General features: G+C 38.1%; 1 protein-coding gene across 17 annotated transcripts in view; it reads left to right on the forward strand.

The window, feature by feature from the left end:
* Positions 1–17,829, forward strand: part of PARD3 (par-3 family cell polarity regulator) — a 645,516-nt gene that overhangs the window by 427,548 nt on the left and 200,139 nt on the right. For 14 of the 17 annotated variants that reach the window (XM_032350010.1, XM_032350021.1, XM_032350011.1 and 11 more), the window contains 2 exons: positions 393–437; positions 5,334–5,561. In XM_032350010.1, coding sequence (XP_032205901.1) covers positions 393–437; positions 5,334–5,561 — 273 coding nt within the window. The remainder of the gene's footprint in view (positions 1–392; positions 438–5,333; positions 5,562–17,829) is intronic. The other 3 variants (XM_032350015.1, XM_032350017.1, XM_032350023.1) reach the window with 1 other exon arrangement.

Here is a 17,829-nt window from a genome sequence, read left to right on the forward strand (position 1 = left end):
CTATAAACCGATCAAATGATTTACAGAACCTTTGTTAATCAACTGTAACTTATTTATGCTGTTCTCTGGTGGCTGTTTGTACTTCAAGACTAAAAGCATTAATTTATCACATGCATAAAAGAAAAATTTGGCGATGCATTGCCTTGGCTAATTATGATATGCTAACTTATAAATAACACACGTGTCTGTGAAATGAAATGACTGGCATTTTGCATGGAGACACTGCTTCCCCCCCCCTTTTTTGATTATGAATGTTTGCTTGATGTTTCATATTATTTGCATGAAATATTACCTAAGAATGATCACCTAACTGAAAAGATCCGGGAATGGTTGAAGCATGTTGGGCTGTGGGGACTAACTGTGCTAACCAGTATACATTTACCTTTTAACAGTAGCTGACGAGACTAAACTCAATACAGTGGATGACCAGAAAGCAGGTAAGAATGGACAGTGAGACTGTTGCCATAGAAACTGTGGTCCAAGGAGCTGATCATAATTATAGAGCTGCCAATCATATTGCGTGTAAACATAAATATTCCAGACTTGCATGGATGTTTTCATTGTAGGAAATCAAATTGTACAAGAAAAGAAAAATTTTCTGTTAGAAGGAATACTAAGTGCAAATATAATTAGTGTTTCAAAAATGCTAAAACAACCTAGATTTTAATAGTATTTGTGTAGAAATGTTTTGTCACGATTAAATAAAAATCAAAATCCTGAAAACAGGATCTCTTCTAATAGACTCTTAAGTATCTAAGTCATTTATTAGATGACTAGCTTGATGTCCAGACAATGATCCTCAAAGTGGTGATTTTGATTTGAAAGATGATAGCATAAATATAAATATTTTTCACTGATGGACAGTGTCCAGTAATGCTGTCTTTAGTTGCTCGGAAAACCTTAGTTCTTCTTCAGGTGCAAGAATTAGCTCATAGTTGTCTGACATGGAGTTAGACTAGACAATGCACACAGCTCCTTGTCTTGACTTGACTTTGTGAACCTATTCTAAAATTTTCTTTTTTTTTTTTAATTAACTCATTAGGACTGTTTCTAAAATGCTGTCTAGATCATTATGTAGCATCAATAATCAGATTATATTGAACTGGGTTTTTCATTGTATTAGAATTTATTTTTATGTTATTTTATAAAAATAATCATAGGAAAGTCATCACGTGTAATTAAAGTAATGTTGCTTTGTACAGTGGTGCATTTATGATTTATTATTATAAGTTTGGAATAGTGTTTTAATTATTCTAGATCCGGTATGAAGTACTCTCGTCACTTAGCACTAATTAGCTTCAATTCACCTTTTTAACCTGCAGTAGTAATTAGTTTTAGCCTGCTTGAAAAATGTATATCCATATACATATGTAAAGATTATTGTGGACAAGGTTGGAGTTTTTACATTCTGTAGAGTAAAAGATATATTCTAAAAATTACATCCAATAAATCATAAGATTAACTGTAGTGGAAGGCAATTAACTATAGCTTCAGCCATTATTATGTAGTTATTTCTCTGATCAAACATGAAATTCACTGAAATTCTGGAACAGGGCTAAAGAGAAACTATTTGATAGTTCATATATGTAAATTAGTAATTAGTTTTAGAGTTAACAGTATTCATTACTTTTAAAGAAGTAAGCCCTATCCAAGTTAATGTTCATAAAAACCAACTCGAACTTCTCAGGTTAAAGAACATGACTTCATATACTATGCCAGTCAGGTAAAGTCAGGAAAATATTTAATTTGACCAACTCACTTTTACTAAAAGGAAAAGAGCATTAGTGCAATTAAAAAAAATAATGATGATGATATCCAGAGTTTAATTGGACACATAAAATAACTTTCATGGAGAGGAGGCAGATTTTATAATCTAATTCAATCTAATTCAATTTTGTGTTTTTATTGTGGTTTAAAATGTTGGATCCTAGATAAAACCTTTTTCCTTTTTTCTTTTATTTTCCCCACTGTGCGCCATTGATCCTACCAAAGTAAACTAGAAAACCTTGGGAAACAAAATTATTACATAGACATCACAGTACCTATTTTTTGGTCTGTTGGTTTTAAATCTACATGAATAAAATGTCTAAAGTAGATCCTTTCCACCCTGAAATATTGGACAGTGAGCAGATTTTCAGTTATTTTTCTTTCTTCAGTTCACTTGAATTGCTAAGATGATCATGATTTTACAGTTCAGTCCAAAGGTTTTTGGTAGAGCCACAGTGGCATTTCAGCACAGATCATCTGTCTAGCCATAAGCCTTTCATAATGAAAATTGAATTCCATTCCCCTTTGCCCTTGCAAAAGACATCCTCTACTTTTTTTCGGCAAGAGAGGTATTAGTAAGTAGTAGAAAAATGGCCTAGGGAAAACAGTATGATTATGATTTTCCCCTTTATTTCAGATTTAAAGTTCTTTTTTGGTATTTGGGGGTAAATTTTCTTTGTGAATGAAAAGAGAGAATAAGAGGAGAATTGTGTTTCTAACAGTTTAATCTTTGGATATAAAAAATAAGCAAAGTGTCCTAATGAGCTGACTTATAAAGAGCTTTAGAATATTATTTTAAAATTAAAAGATGTTGATTTGTGTGTGCTTGTGTGTGTAAATAAGACAAATTTTTGCCCATACTTTATATAGAGAAAGGCGCTTTTAATTTTCATCTCTAGGAAGTGCTAAGTGTATCATGTTGGGGTTCTCAGTAACCATCACTCAGGAATCTTAGCATTGCTCCTTAACAAAATCGTTGTTAACAGCTTCTTTGACAAATGTCATACTTAAATGTATCATATCCATGTTACAAATTAGAAGTCTCTTTCTGTAAAGGACCAGATAGTAAATAATGTGGGCCTTATAGACCAAACAGTTCCTGTAACAATTACTTCCATTCTGATGTAGCATGAGAGCAGCCATGGAATAGAATGGGCGTTCCAGATTAGGCCCATGGTTGGCTGATCCCTCTTATAGATTCACAAATTACAAATTATGACTTTTTGTATAACCTTTTACTTTAAGAATTTTCAACCATACCTAAATATAGAGGTAATAATTCATTGATTTCCTATATACATAATACCATGGCCAGAATGTTACATACTACAGTGTTACAGTTTCAGAAAGAAGAATAGGTAGGTAAGCCTTAAATTATTCTTACAAAATATGTTGCTTATTTATATTTTCATCATTGTTTTTTCCACCAGATTTGCCTTTGTTTATGTATTTTAATATATACATATATATATTCTTATATATGTACATAAATATTTATATGCATGTATATATAGACATATACCTATTTTAATATTCATGCTATTTCTAGATTTCATTATTAAAATGTTTAGTGCTGTGAATATATTAAGTCAAATCTCAGCTAACTTTTCATAAAGAAAAACTTAATATACCTGAGTGATGTTTTTATGAAAATCTTTACTGGAAGCATGAAATCTTTATTGGAGAAATATAGATAGATATGAATACACACACACATACACACACAAACACACACGTCCTTTATGCTCACCAAAAAGTGCCAAATATTTGCCTGATAAGTGACTACAGAATTCAGGTGCAGCTGGTAGGTTATGAAAATTGATATGCATGAGTTATTCAGAAAAAGGGTTCCCCTGTGCTAATTCTAGGAAATATAAAGTAAATGTCCCTGCCTACGAGTGATCTTCTCCTATTCTCTTTGACTTCTTGATTTCTTACCTTTTGTTTAATTCTAGAACAGAATTCATTTTCCCTCCCGTGACATGACTTTTATGAGTATTTAGAACATGAACTTGTCAAAAATTATAGTGCTATCAAGAGAAAAAGTAAGATTGATCATCCTAGAAAGAAACATTTCATGGGAATTTTTGTTATAAAATAATCAAATATATACAATCCTGCACTGAGAAAGTTCAATAAATCATCTTTTTCTCCCAAACACAATAATTGAGGGACTATTATTTCTTCATTAGAATCATCTTTCTGCCTTTCTGCCTGTGTTACATTTTTGACGTATTTATTCTAACTTAAAAACTGCTACCCCATTGTGAAAATGAGGTGGGAGACGTAATGTAAATGGATCTTAAAAAGATAATTCTTGTTTTGACTCTCAGTTTAAACTTTTATTCTGTTTTCTACCCTGAGCCATGCAAAGCCCGTGTCATAATTATTTGCCTTTTAGGTGATACCATATCAAGGCTCTGCCTTAATTATTGATTCACACGTGAGCTGGTGACCCCATGTACAGATAAACGACCTGCTCTGTTCTACCTTCCCATTTTTTCGTACCTGTCTTTTTAACAGCGTAAGTGACGAGCTAGTTCTGAAACCTGGGCTGACCAGTGGTGGTCCAAAGCTGGTATTTTAGTCATGGAGTGGCAGACCTCATCTGCCTCTGAGTGCCAGGTCAGGCAGTGATGGATGCGGCTGTCTTCCTCGCTCAAAGAAATCCATCTTGATTGCCTTCTAAAGCGTGGTGCTACTGGTACTCTCTCCGGGCCCCCTGCCCTATATCCTCCAGAAACAGCCCCATCGTTCATTCTCCCAATTCTCCCCTGCCATCCTTCTGAAATTTTCTTCGTTAATTGTTAAGTTTTCTTCCTCCTGTTCCTCACTTGTTCCTCGAGAAGCTATTATTACTCCCGAGCCTGGAGACACACGTCCTCACGTTCAGCTCCTGAGTCTCTCCTCCTTCACGGCTCCCTAGTGAGAGCCCTTATGTAATTTGTTTCTATTCAGATCTTGCATTGCTCTTTCCTGAGAACATGAATATTTCCCAGAATCAGGTTTCTGTCTGGTGCCAGGGTGCCCTAATTGACTCAGTGACGAGTAGTCTTTGTGCTCGTTTTACTGACTGAGCTGTGTGAAGCCGCGGTGTAATGAGGAAGAGAATTCGTGGAACTCACTGAGATGAAAGTTTAAATTCTGCTGTAAATAATTTTGAGCTGTCTATAAATGATTTCAGTTAAGTTACAAAGCTTACGTTTGGTTGCTTATCCTAGCCTTCTCATCATCCCTACTTTTCAAGTAAGCTTCTGGGTTATTCTAGCTGGTTTTGGTTATTTACATACTTGGAGCAAATGATTTGACCAGCAAATGATTTTAGCTCTCTTGGGCTAAAAATGGAGACTAATGAAAATAGAGAAAGTAGACTAAATTTAAAATATATTTGGAAAAAATTAAAATTGGTTACGATTAACTTTATTTTTATAACATTTCCATCCACACTTTAGAACTCAGTGAGTGAATAATTTATGTCCCTGATGTTTTCCACAGTCCGTAGATATTCAGGTATGTAATTTTCACCACTAATTCTAACTAACATTTCATTTTTGTAAATCTCCAAGGCTCCCCCAGCAGAGATGTAGGCCCTTCCCTGGGTCTGAAAAAGTCAAGCTCATTAGAGAGTCTGCAGACGGCGGTCGCTGAAGTGACTTTGAATGGGGATATTCCTTTCCACCGCCCACGGCCGCGGATAATCAGAGGAAGGGGATGCAATGAGAGCTTCAGAGCTGCCATCGACAAGTCCTATGATAAACCAGCGGTGGATGATGATGATGAAGGCATGGAGACGTGTAAGTTTATAATGTCTGAAAGAATAGCAGTTACAGACAGCTTGGTAGGGTAGCAGTTCTTAAAGTATGCTTCAGGGAACCCTAGGGGTTCCTGTTATCCTTCAGAGGGATCAGTGAGGTCCAAACTTTTCATAATAATAAGATGTCATTTATTATCTTTGTACCCTTGTTTTCTCACGAGGTCACAGTTGGGTTTTCTAGAGACAACAAGTCATTTGATGCTGCAGTAGATTGAAAGCAGAACAGATAGAAGAATCAGTCTTTTCAGCCAGATAGTAAAGAGATTTGCTGAAATGTAAAAGAGTGCCACGGTTTGCACTCACTGTTTTTTGAAAAAACAATGATCGTTTTATAAAAACAATTTCTCTTAATATAAATTTTGTTTTTTATAAAGTAATTAATATTTTTAGGTCTTCTCAGTTTCAATTCAGTAAATAATAATAGAGATAATCCACGTAAAAAATTATTTTTTGTCCTTAATAATTTTTAGGAATTTAAAGTTATCCTGAGACCAAAATGTTTGAAAATCGCCGCTATAATGCGATATCTCCAGTGAATATATGTAATAATCTATGCTTTTGAAACCGTAGTTTTATTTTCATGAACTACTCTTGCTTTCCTTGATCTTAGCTGGCATATTTGTAGATGTGTGTATTTCAAAATTGCAAAATATTTTAAGCTAAGATTATTGAAAGTCAACGGTTATTATGGGTGAGCAGTATGTTTTCTGTAGAATATTGAGAAAAAAGTATTATTTATAAGTATGTTCAGATGTTACAGAGTACTGTCTTTATCTTTAAACAGTCATGGCATAAAAATAACCGTTCTGTTGGTTTTAAAAATCAGAAAACAACCTTAGTATATTTACTTAAAAGAAAAAGGATTTAAGAGTCCGAATAGTAAAAACTGTTGATTAGCTTCTGTTGTTCATAATTACTGCTCTATACTTTTATAATTCTATTGGACTCGGAAGTTCAAACACTACTCTGTGCATCTAACTGTTGTTAGAGACACTATTGCTCAAAGTCCAGGCAGAAACCAGAGATAATTGAAGTGGATTGTAATTTACTTGCAATTTAACTTTTGGGTGAACCGCTCCTGTCACAAATACCTAAGGAAAATTGCAGTGGGGAAGAAAAGCTTTAGATAAAAATCATATTCTGTGGGGACTGAAAGCAAAATCATATAGTTTTTGCTTGTCGCACATACACTGGTTTTGGGAAGGCGAATACCACCGTCATCACGTAGCAAGCGAAACTTCGGGAGGGCACTGCTCGGCCCCACCCCCGCCTTCCTGCCCCTTCACCTCCTTCTCCATCTAAAGCTGGATGGAGCCTTTTCACTCTATCCAGCCAGTGATTTTCAAATGTATGCAACCTCTTCTTGCCAGATGAAGAACATATTTCCTATTTTTGCTGCCAAGTCTGGGCTCCAAGATCCTGAGTCATACGCGCTTTCAGCCTTCTTTTGAGTTTTTTCCCGCTCTATCAGTGGTTCCTCTCCAGCCTAAGCAGTATCTCTCATGCAGCCCTACTGTGGTAGCATCATGCTTCTGCCTGTCCTGGGTCTGTATTTAATGAGACGTATGGTACTTTGGCCCCTCACTCTTAGTTCTTTTTTAAGCTTCTACAGTTTCTGATGCTTTTGAATTTTTTTCTTGTTCTGGTTAAAATGTTATTTAAATTCACTCATAAAATGTAATTTTTTCATCTATAACACTCATTTCAAATGCATCAAGGGATGGAATGTATATCAGTACAAGGCACGTGTTTAATTCTGATAAGGACAGCTTTCAGAGTTTCTCAGCCGTGTGGATAGACAACTAAATTTGTCCCTATGTCAACTCAGTTTCCTTTTATAATTTGAAATAACTGGTTTAAGTACATCATGTTAAAACTTTTTCATTCAGCTGCCATTGAGACAAAGACAAGCAAATAGACAAGTTACATTTTGTAAACCCAAGGGGACGTTCTGGACGAGAGATGGGGAAAGACCTGTGACATGGGCATTTGTAGCCATGAGCGCTATGTTGTCCAAAAGGCCTGATTTTATCATTTTTTTTTCCCCTCCCAGAGCAGTCTGTTGAACTCAGGTTACAAAAGAAAAAAAGAGAGAGAGAGAGAAAAACAGATATTGTACATTTCAGACTTCCACAGTCCGAGTCGTTGAGGCGGCATTAGTGGAGTGGAGTGAGCACTGAGCTGGGATTTGGGCGACTCGCGTCCTAGTCCACATCCTTCTGACGAATTTGGGATTCTGGTCAAGTTATCTAAAACCTTTGAGCTTTAAGTTCCTCGTTGGTGGAACTGAAGATTGGGACAACTGGATCATTGATTCTCAAAGTTGTGTATTGTGACCTCTGGTCAGGAGGGGGAGCCTCAAGGGGTTTGGGGGGAGTCCAGAAGTCAGGGAAAGGCTGAGTGGCCGGGACTCTGCTGTCACCCCTTGAGGGTTTTTTTTTTTTTTTTAAGTTACTTTTAATACATTGTGGTTGTCTGTACATTTTAATTTTAGTAAAGGGTAGTTTGCAGTTCTTTAGAACATTCTTGAAAAGCTCTGGTTTAGATGGTTTCTGAGGTCCTCTGTAGTTTGGCCATTCCATGATTCTGTATACCTGCTCACTTACCTGCCTCAGTCCTGCCCGTGAAGCTCTCTGACCTTCTGTAAGGCCCACGAAGGGAAACACCACCATGTCTAGTTTAGTCCTGCCTAACCAAGCATGGGGCCAGGCCGATCAGGGGATTCGGTGAATATTCATTGTTATCAGTGAGTGAGCTCCTGCTTAACTAGTCCCTCTGCGTCCCTGTGTCTCTGCGAGAGAGAAGTGGGGCAGAGACTTTCACTCTGTGGGAAGAGGGGGATGGTTGTGTCACGTTGCCATCCCTCTTTGTACTCCACGCGGAACGTGCACGCACCAGACCTCTGGTGCCTAAGCAAAGTCTTTAAAAAAAAAAAAAAAATGCCCCTCCGACCCAGTGTTACTCCCGGTGAGCATTAGACTGTCCCCTTCATGTAGGACTGGATACAAAAAGGTGTTCTGTGGCTCCAGCAGCGAGGAAGGTCCAGCTCATTCCACTCTTCCTTTGGTTTCCTAAACAGCGTCCTTTTCAGTCTGGCTGCCGGATTCTCACGGCTTGGTCCACACACGTGCTGTCACCGTGGCTTCCCAGCATCCGCGTGCTTGTTTCTGGTTGTACTCCGCCTCCCGCCTCCCAGGGCACCGTCCTTTGTGGCGAGCGCATCTCTCTCTTGCCCCTGTCTGTGCTCTGGGGGTCTCCGGCAGACCGTGCTTTCCTGTGCTGTGGTCTGACGCCCTCACAGCCGCCGATGGCAGGGAAAATGCCCTTTCGCTGCTGAACGGGGCTCTGAAGGGAGGAACACTGTCCTAGCAGACAGTCCTTTTGTTCCCCCACCAGTGTGCCCCAGACGTGTGGGCTCGGAGGGCGGGCTGTCGTCGGAAGGCCGTGAGGCCGTGAGCCGAGGCAGGGGACCCAGACAGACAGCCCCCGGTGCTGCTCCTGTCCCTGTTTCCTCCTCCCGCCTGAGCCCTGCAAGTAAGATGCTGAGGCATAGGCTCGCTTGATGGCTCTTGTCAGTTGGGCCGAGCATCTCCCTGGTGACTGTATTTCATGGCTCTGAACAGGCTTGCCTCTTCTCTGCGGTGTCGAAATCATGGCATGGGCACAACAATGGGGGCCAAGAGACCGGGGCGGGCTCCATGTGGTATCTGGTATCTGTCATCTTCTGTAACACTTACGTTCTTCCTGTGGAGATGGCAGAAGCCAGCGTTTTTGTCTCTCATTTAATCCATCTGGCCTCTCCGTGTTGTGTGTGTCTGTCTGGATCAAGATGGAGCTTTGTATTCTGGGACCCATTATCTCCGAGGCCCTACCTGGGCTTGACAGGTCAGGGCATCCACAATCTGCTCCCTCTTCTATGCAAATTACATACCCTGCCTGGCTCTCAGCACGTGGCTTCTACCTCTCCCAGAATAAATCAGTTTCTGTTGCTATGTGCAACAACATTGCTTTGTTTCCTTCTTGAAAAATATATGGCCCCATTTATTATTTTTTTTTCTGTTTAAAGTTGCCAAATTGTAAGTCTTCTATCAACACAGAAACTGCTTTTTGTGGGGGTCAGGAGGTAAAGCATAATGAAACCAAATACACTCTTAATAATTGTACCTATGGATTTTAAGATCTAGTTTACAGTTTTAGATGTGAAAACTGTGTGCCTTGAAAACAGAGACAACCTGCTTGCTTTTGAGTAGTTTGCCCACTTTTCTTGTAGTCTCTTATCAGGGTATAAGAAAAGGCATAGCTCTATAAAATATACATAGCTTAGGTGAACCCTATGAGATTTGAAGAAGGTAAATTTATAGGAGTAAGTCAGCTCATATGAGGGATCCCTGGGTAATTTTTTTTGTTTATTAGTTATAAAACAGAATATTGCAGTTGATAGCTCAGATTTTCTGTGGTCGGCGTTCTGCACACTCGTAGGCACTTTCGGCACTATGTATTCCAGCAGAATATGCAAACTAGGTCTAATTTTATCTAAGCAAAACCCATTAGATTATAGAAAATCTGCTGTGACAATTCAGGACATGGGTTTCAAAGTCAAAAGTACTTTAAAAGATTATGTAGTTGATTAATATCGATAATTGGATGTTGAGCTATAGAAATTTTTGTTCCAGAATTGTAGGAATAGCCCGTCCTGTGCTTTTAAGCCAATTTGAATACTTAAATATCACCTGCAGTTTAAGAAAAGGAGCTTTGATGAATTTTAGGAAGTTTCTCATGCAATATGGGTGTAAGCGGGTAAAATAGCCCGAGGTGTTCGTTCCCCTTCTTTTTGTGGGTGAATATTAACTTAAGTAAGCTGAAAGTACAATGAAAAGTCACATCTGAAGTGTTTGAATTATGGAATCCTCATTTTAACCACTTTTTGATAAGAAAGAAGTATTTAAATAGTTGATCAAGAGCACACTTGGGAAAAACTGAATCATGCTGAATGTATACTTTCTGATTCATAGTCCTGTGATTTTTCTAGAATACTAAACTTCCAAATGGGAAAGCCCCTACACTAAAACTACTTTAAAGTATGTGAGTATGTGTTCGCCCTGTAAGTTCCTGGGCGCCATGGGGTAGTTCAACCCACTGGATAAACCGATCCTTAAGAAGCAATGTGGTTAAGGGCCATTGTAGTGCATGGGTTATCATGGCACCAAAGGTCAGGGTACCCACTTAGCCTCTGTGGACTTAGAGCAGAAGGGGAGGTAGCGAGGAAAAGCCGCCCCAGAAGAGGTCTGAGTGGAGATGAGTGGTGTTGCCCAAGAGGTCTTCACCTGGGCATGTAGGCAGCAAGTGCATCAGAAAGACTGTGGACCTTCTCTGGGTTGCCATAGATTGATTAAGATTGATGTGTGTAGTAATGAGGAATACGGTTTAAGATGAAAGTAGAAGACAAATCACAGACAACCTTGTTTAAATTATTTCTGTTTTATATGAAGGGCCTTAAAGAACCATTGAAGAATTTCGAGTAAGTGTGATTGCTGGGGTGGTAGGACAGAGGATGGTTACCAGGGATGTCATGGTAAGTGAGCAGTACCGGTGGCAAGAAAATCAGTTATATGTTAGTAATGCGATCATCCAGGTTGAGTAATGATGCTTGGCAGTGCCAAAGAAAAGGAAGAAACTGCGTTTACATGCTTAGCATCTCACACATAAAGATGGATGATGATGATGTGATCTTTCTCATTAGCACTTCCAGGCTCTGAAACTTCGAATCATCATCGTACTGTGTAATCACTCCATTACCAAGCTTTCTTAATTTTTCCCCATGAAATCTACTAATTTCACTCCTTCTGTTCAATCTAGCCGAATCCTCATTATTTAATATCTAAAGTTATTGTTAGGATCTCCTAACTGATCCTGCTTTCTCTAGAAAACTCTGTAATCACGTTCTTATTCTCAGAGTCCTTCAAGCCTCCCAGCTCATTCTTGCCTGGAGTATGTAATCTCCATGAGCTGTGTCTTCTTCCTCCCCCTCAACCCTACCCTCTCATGGTACATTAGACTATCTGCCTTCTTCAGGAAACTCCTTCCCAAGCACTCTAGTCTTTCCTTGACTTTCTCAAGCCCTAACTGATTATATAGAATGTATCTGAGACTTTATATTATAAAGCATTTTTTTTTTTTAACATCAAGAAGATTTTGTGGAGTCCCCAGTATGGACTGGCTTGATAGTTTAGAACACTGGCTTTTGGGGGATAGTGATTTTGATTTCTCAATAAATAGCAAAATAGAGCATTGCTAGCCATTCACTACTTTATCATATTTGCACATGGTAGTGTTGTTATTTATTTTTGTTTTTGTATTTTTTCCACTTAAAAGAGTCAGAGCAGTGACCTGGAATCTCTTTCCTTGACACTATAAATCATATTCTGTGTAGTGTTAGAACATAGATTCAACACCACGCTCATTCCATGATTAAAAGTAAAATTTTTAGTGATGTTCCAACAGTAGAGTGATGAGTGCCACCATTTTGGTTGTGTAACCAATCCATTCTGTCTGTTGAAAGGAACACTTCCAGCTTCACTACATCGTCCCCATGGACAGGAAGTAGTATCCATTGTAGACCATCATTTGAATGTAAAAATCAATTAGATGCCGAAAGTTAAAATGCAAGGGTTCAGAAAATTGAGGGTATGACCCTCATTGTACTTACTTGTTCTGTAGCATTCTCTTGGGAAGGGAAGGATAACAGAGATGACATTCTACCAGCATCTTCAGGAGCATTTTACCTATTTAATTTGGAGTGACGCTAGAATATAAAGTAGAAACAAAAAATGAGTTTTGTTAATAAGTCTTCAGTTCTTTGGAAGAGTGATCTTAATTGTTCGTGTCCACTCTTCAACATAAACAGTTACTGTTGTTGGTTTTTTTAAATGAACTAAATATACTTTAGAGTGTTTTTGGAATCATCTACTTGACCTGTCCTCCAGTTGCTGAAACCACCTCTGTGATAGCACGTGGCAAATGTCACATGAAATCTTCTGTCTTTCTTTTCATAGTCAGACTCTTGGTTCTTCATCATATCAGTTATTATTCTCACCTCACATTTTAGGATGTTAGGGTAGAAGCTTCTTAATTCTTCATGTTTTACGTTTGGTGGCAGCTTTGTAATTTTTTTTTTTTTTTTTTTTAGCGTTTTGAAAAAGCTAAATTATCCCTTGCCAAGAGCTCATCATTCTAATGTTAAAAGTCAGAGTCCAGAAAAGCAGATCCTGTTATTCGACACCATCTGTATCACTAGCTGTTCATTTTCCACATCTTTCTTCCTTTTCAAAGTCAAAATACTCTACTAAAATAAGAAACAAAAAGAATATTTATATCCCCAAAGTTCTTGAATCCTGCATAGGACTTTGCAGTGCCCAGGAGTCTAGTCTTCATTAATTTTTATCACTTATTTTTTTAACCTAAGATTAATCAGTAGAAATTGGTAGGGGTCAGTGGATTTGCTAAGTCTAGTGAAATTTTCCAATTATTCATGTCTCGTTTGAACTTACTCATTTTAAGTTTTAAGAAGATAAATTCCAAAGACTTAGTCATCCTCTATACAATTACTCCATTTAATTCTTTGTCTTTTAAAATAAATTGTAAATTACTCAAGAATGTGTGGTTCCCTCATTAGGTATTTCTGATACCTAGGGTAGTCCTTCATAAGTAAGGAACAGTAAAGGATAGTTTTCCATGTGATTGACTATTTGTTCATTCTGTCGTTCACTCAAGAAATAATGATGCTTCTTTGAGCTGTGACCTCAAAGGAAAGGACTTGTTTACTGGTGATGAAGAAGTAATATTATCATTCTCATTTTGTGTTTCCCTGTTTATACCTGCTGAACAGTTCATTTAACTCTAGTAGCCAGTCTGAACAAATCATTTAATTCTAGCAAAGTTGTCACCACTATCCAGAATTACATTTAACTGCTAACTCTTACACTTGGGATAGACTGTGTATCTTTCATAGCTACTCTAAAGTTTGATTTACACAGTGTACCTATTAGGATGCTTTCAGCTGCATTTAATAGAAAATCCAACTCAGAGCAACTAGAACCATAAGGAAATGCAGTGTCTTATGTAGCTGAGCTCTGGAGTTGGGCAGCTTCAGAGACCATTGGGTTCATAGCCCAGCAGGGTTACCAAAGATCCCCCATCTTCCTGCCCTTTCGGCTCCATAATCCACAGTTCAGCTTATCCAGAGGGTAATCACAGACCTCAGAGGCCTTCTGCTTTCTTGTCTATATCCAACAGAGGGGAGTGAGTGAGCTATCTCCCCAAGCATGGAGTGTTTCTATGCAGGTTGACGGGGCCATTCTCAGACTAGTAACACTGGAAATAGTAAATCAAGGGGCAGGCACCCATAGGTTGGTCTAATGCTGAATTAACATGTTGGAGCTAGACTGCGTTCCTGAACACGGTCAGAGTCCCAGTAAGAAGAAGAAAGGGGAAAATGGATTGTGGATAAGCAACCAACAGAAATCATTAACAGTATCAACAGTAACAATGGGGAAGAAAATACTCTCAGGTCCATGTGGCTTAGAGTCAATTTTTGATTGGAAAATGTTTGTGATAACTATATAGAAGTATTTGTTTATGTCAGGAGCTGCAGAACTTTTTCAGTTGAAACCTAACGTCATTTCCTCCATAATCATTAACATATAAGTGCCCAATCTTTTCTGAACTTCTTGGTGACCCAGTCCTAACATGATACCTTGCAGAATTAAGTAGCTTAATTTGTAGCATGGACTAGAATTTTAATTGAGCTGCATTTGCATCTGTTGAAAACATGGTAATTAGGTATGTTTTAATTGCAGAATGACGGTGCTGCATTAAAAAGAAATGAGCAGCTTCGCGTTAAACCTTCTTCAGAAAGAGAAACTTAAAAGTATCTGCCTGCCTAGGTAATCATGTGGGAAAGTTCAGTGCATAGAGCAGGTTAAAATAGGCAGAAGTGTTAGTCAAAAATAGAAATTTCTATTTGTTTGGAAGGAGGTAATCATCTTTCTTTGTGTAGGCTATCTGCAAAAGGAAATCAAATAATGTGTCAAGATGAGCAGAAATAAGGAGAAAAAATGTAAAACATAGCATTTAAATAGATCATCTAAGTGTAAGTTTAAGTTCTTGCATTGTAATTTATGGCGGGAACACAATCGATCAAACCATTTACTACTAATATATTGCCAGTACTTTTCTTACTTGAAAAATTGTTTATGTGAATTTTTTTGTATTTTTTTTAAGTTTGAGGGAATAAAAGTATTTTATGTACCTTATTATAAAGGTAGTATTAAGTGTACAAAGATTGGTTGTAAAACTTTAAAAAATAATCTGACTAGTATTATCAGTGACCTTGAATATACATATTTAAAACTATTATACATCTGTAACCCATTTATTTAAGCTTTTGATAACCACCATAATTCTGCATGGGGACAGGGTCAAGTGAGAGATCCTTACTTTTTTTTTTTCTGTCAAATGTTTTTAGAGTTTGAAGTATATATACTATGATACTCTAAAAGAACATCTTATGTTTGTACATATGAAGCCACATATTGCTAAATATTTTTAATTAGTTGGCATTCAAAGGGATTACTTAAATCAGTACACCCCCAGAAGAGTTTCTGTGATAATGTATTATCTAAATTAGAATGTTCCGAATAAGCATAAAGAATTCTCAAACGTGCAAGTATCATTTTAAAAACAGTCCACTTGCTTGGGGCAGGAAACGGAGCTAGGATTTTTGATTTTATAAAATGAGGTTACAAAACCCGAAGTTAATAAATAATTTAATACTAATTTTCTCTGTTTCACCCAATTTAGAAAATAAGTTGTATTACATACACCAGAAAATTATTGTGAGCATGAAAAGAACTGGCAACAAATCTGACTTCAGCATATAGTCAGTTGTGAAGGCGCTGCCTTTATTCTGTTACTGAGCCAGGAGCAGACATATGCCCCTTGTACTTCTGCCAAAACTATTAGGCAGAAAACTAGCAGAACTGCTACTGATACTTCCATTCATGATTTATGATAATGGTTGCTGTGGAAGACTAAGTCACTTACATTTATTGAGCTCATTTTTTTGTTTATAGTTTCAGATATTGGAGAGGGCTCTAAAATCCATTAGACAACACTTGTAGCACTAACAATAATCACATGAAAAGGTACCAGCAACTGATGAGGGAGCAAAAACCAAGTACAGTGAGCCTTCCCGATGTTGTAGTTGGGGTGTGGCTAGTTTTGTCACTCTCGGTTAGAGGAAAGTAGGTATTGCTCTGAACCTCGGGGAACGGGGATACCCAGAGATTGGAGGAGAGTTTGGTTGGTTGGGATAAAGTCATGCGTCAGGCTTAGCCACAGTCCTTCCTCTGCTGTCTGCGTCTGCCTAGCAGTCCTCATTTTAGAAGTTTAGAGAATGGGAGGCAGACATGTGGTCACACCACATGGGGAGTGCAGTAATAAAAGTTTATACCAAGAGTTATGGAAGGATGGGTAAAGGGAGGCTTGCATGTTGGGAATTTAAGAAGATTGACTAGCATCCATTTAGCTATCTTGAGTGGACCAACAGACCTAGTTTTTACAGTTCCCGAGAACCTCTGATTGCTATGTAACTATTTGCATGATTATCTCAAAGTTGAGGCCACACCTGATCCCCAAAGGGTTGAGACAGCAGTTGGTGACCTGGTGGAGAACAGGCATGTTTACAGGGTCAGACAAGGCACTTCAGACCCGCTAAAGCGATACTTACATTCTCCTGGGAGACTCACGTGTAAAAAGGCTACATTATACTTGGCACGTCTTTGGCCTAGTTGACCAGGATATTCTTTTTTTTTTTTTTTTTTTAAAGATTATTTATTTACTTATTTATCAGAGAGACATCACAAGTAGGCAGAGAGGCAGGCAGAGAGAGATGAGGAACCAGGCTCCCCGCTGAGCAGAGAGCCAGATGTGGGGCTCGATCCCAGGACCCTGGGACCATGACCTGAACTGAAGGCAGAGGCTTAACCCAGGCCACCCAGGCACCCCTGACCAGGATATTCTTTCACTGCTCTGTGTAGACCACAAAAAAATGAGAGGAAAAAAAGCAAAATTTTAAAATCTACTACATCCTTTGGAGCAGGGGAGTGGTTCACAATTAGATCACCCAGTGCAGAGGGAGGCAGACCTTTCTAAAGGCATTTAAGTCACTGGTCGCACCTTTCTAAGTCATTAAAGTCTTTCATATACATTTTTGATCTGGCTTCTTGAGTGATTTCATCAATATGAGCCACAAGTCACGGCATTAAATGAATACATAGGATTGACAGTAGGTTTCTGAAATACAGTGCTGACCGCTGGAATTATCTTCTAGGCAGACTGTGTAATGGCTGGGTGATAGATTACCTCAGTGTGTGTTGTGTGAAGCATGGAATTGCGCAATCACAAACAGAGTTGATGAAAGAAACGCATGAAGGTCTTGTTGAAGTACAAACATATGGGACATAATTCTAAAAAGAGTCCTAGCCTGGGAGTATGCTGCCCTCAAACTTTACTGTTTCCTCAGCAAGAAATAGGAGTTGTCGGTCTGAATGACCTCTGAAGTACCTTCCAGATTTAGAAACGGTGGTGCTTTTATTCTTGAGCTGTACGAAGGCATGACCTGTTGGCACGAGAAATATGTTGGCTCATGTTTTTAACCAAATGTGTCAACGAAAGGAATTGTACACTTGATTTTGGTATCATGCTAAGTAGCTGCATTTTTTTTAAACTGTATTACCTTGTAGTGGTCATGCCATTACTGATCATCTTTTCCTCAGATTTGGGAAGGTTTACTAGCAGAACACTAAGATACTGAGATTGTTTTAACTGGCCTTATTATACTTTGATATTGTGTATTACTAACTCAAGTGTCCCTTGGTGTTGGAGAGGCAAGACTGACTTTCACTTGAAGATATATTAACTTGACTTAGAGGTCAGTTCTTTGTGAAATATTGGGAAGAGGCTTAACTGTTCTATTTGGTTCTGTGTTAGAAGAAGCTCAAAAACATTGATTCCTACTTTATTTGTTGATGCAAGAGAATAAAATGACCTCAGAAGTCAAGGGAAAATCTGAAGCCCCAATAATTCTTATTCTATTGGGAAGAAAATCTTAGGCAACCAATCTCAAAAAAGATTTATGAGAGTGGCTCTTAATATGTATATGTATTGTTTCTTACTTAATATAGAAATTG

This window comes from Mustela erminea, chromosome 6 (genome assembly GCF_009829155.1).
Source record: "Mustela erminea isolate mMusErm1 chromosome 6, mMusErm1.Pri, whole genome shotgun sequence".
NCBI classification, from domain to species: Eukaryota; Metazoa; Chordata; class Mammalia; order Carnivora; family Mustelidae; genus Mustela; species Mustela erminea.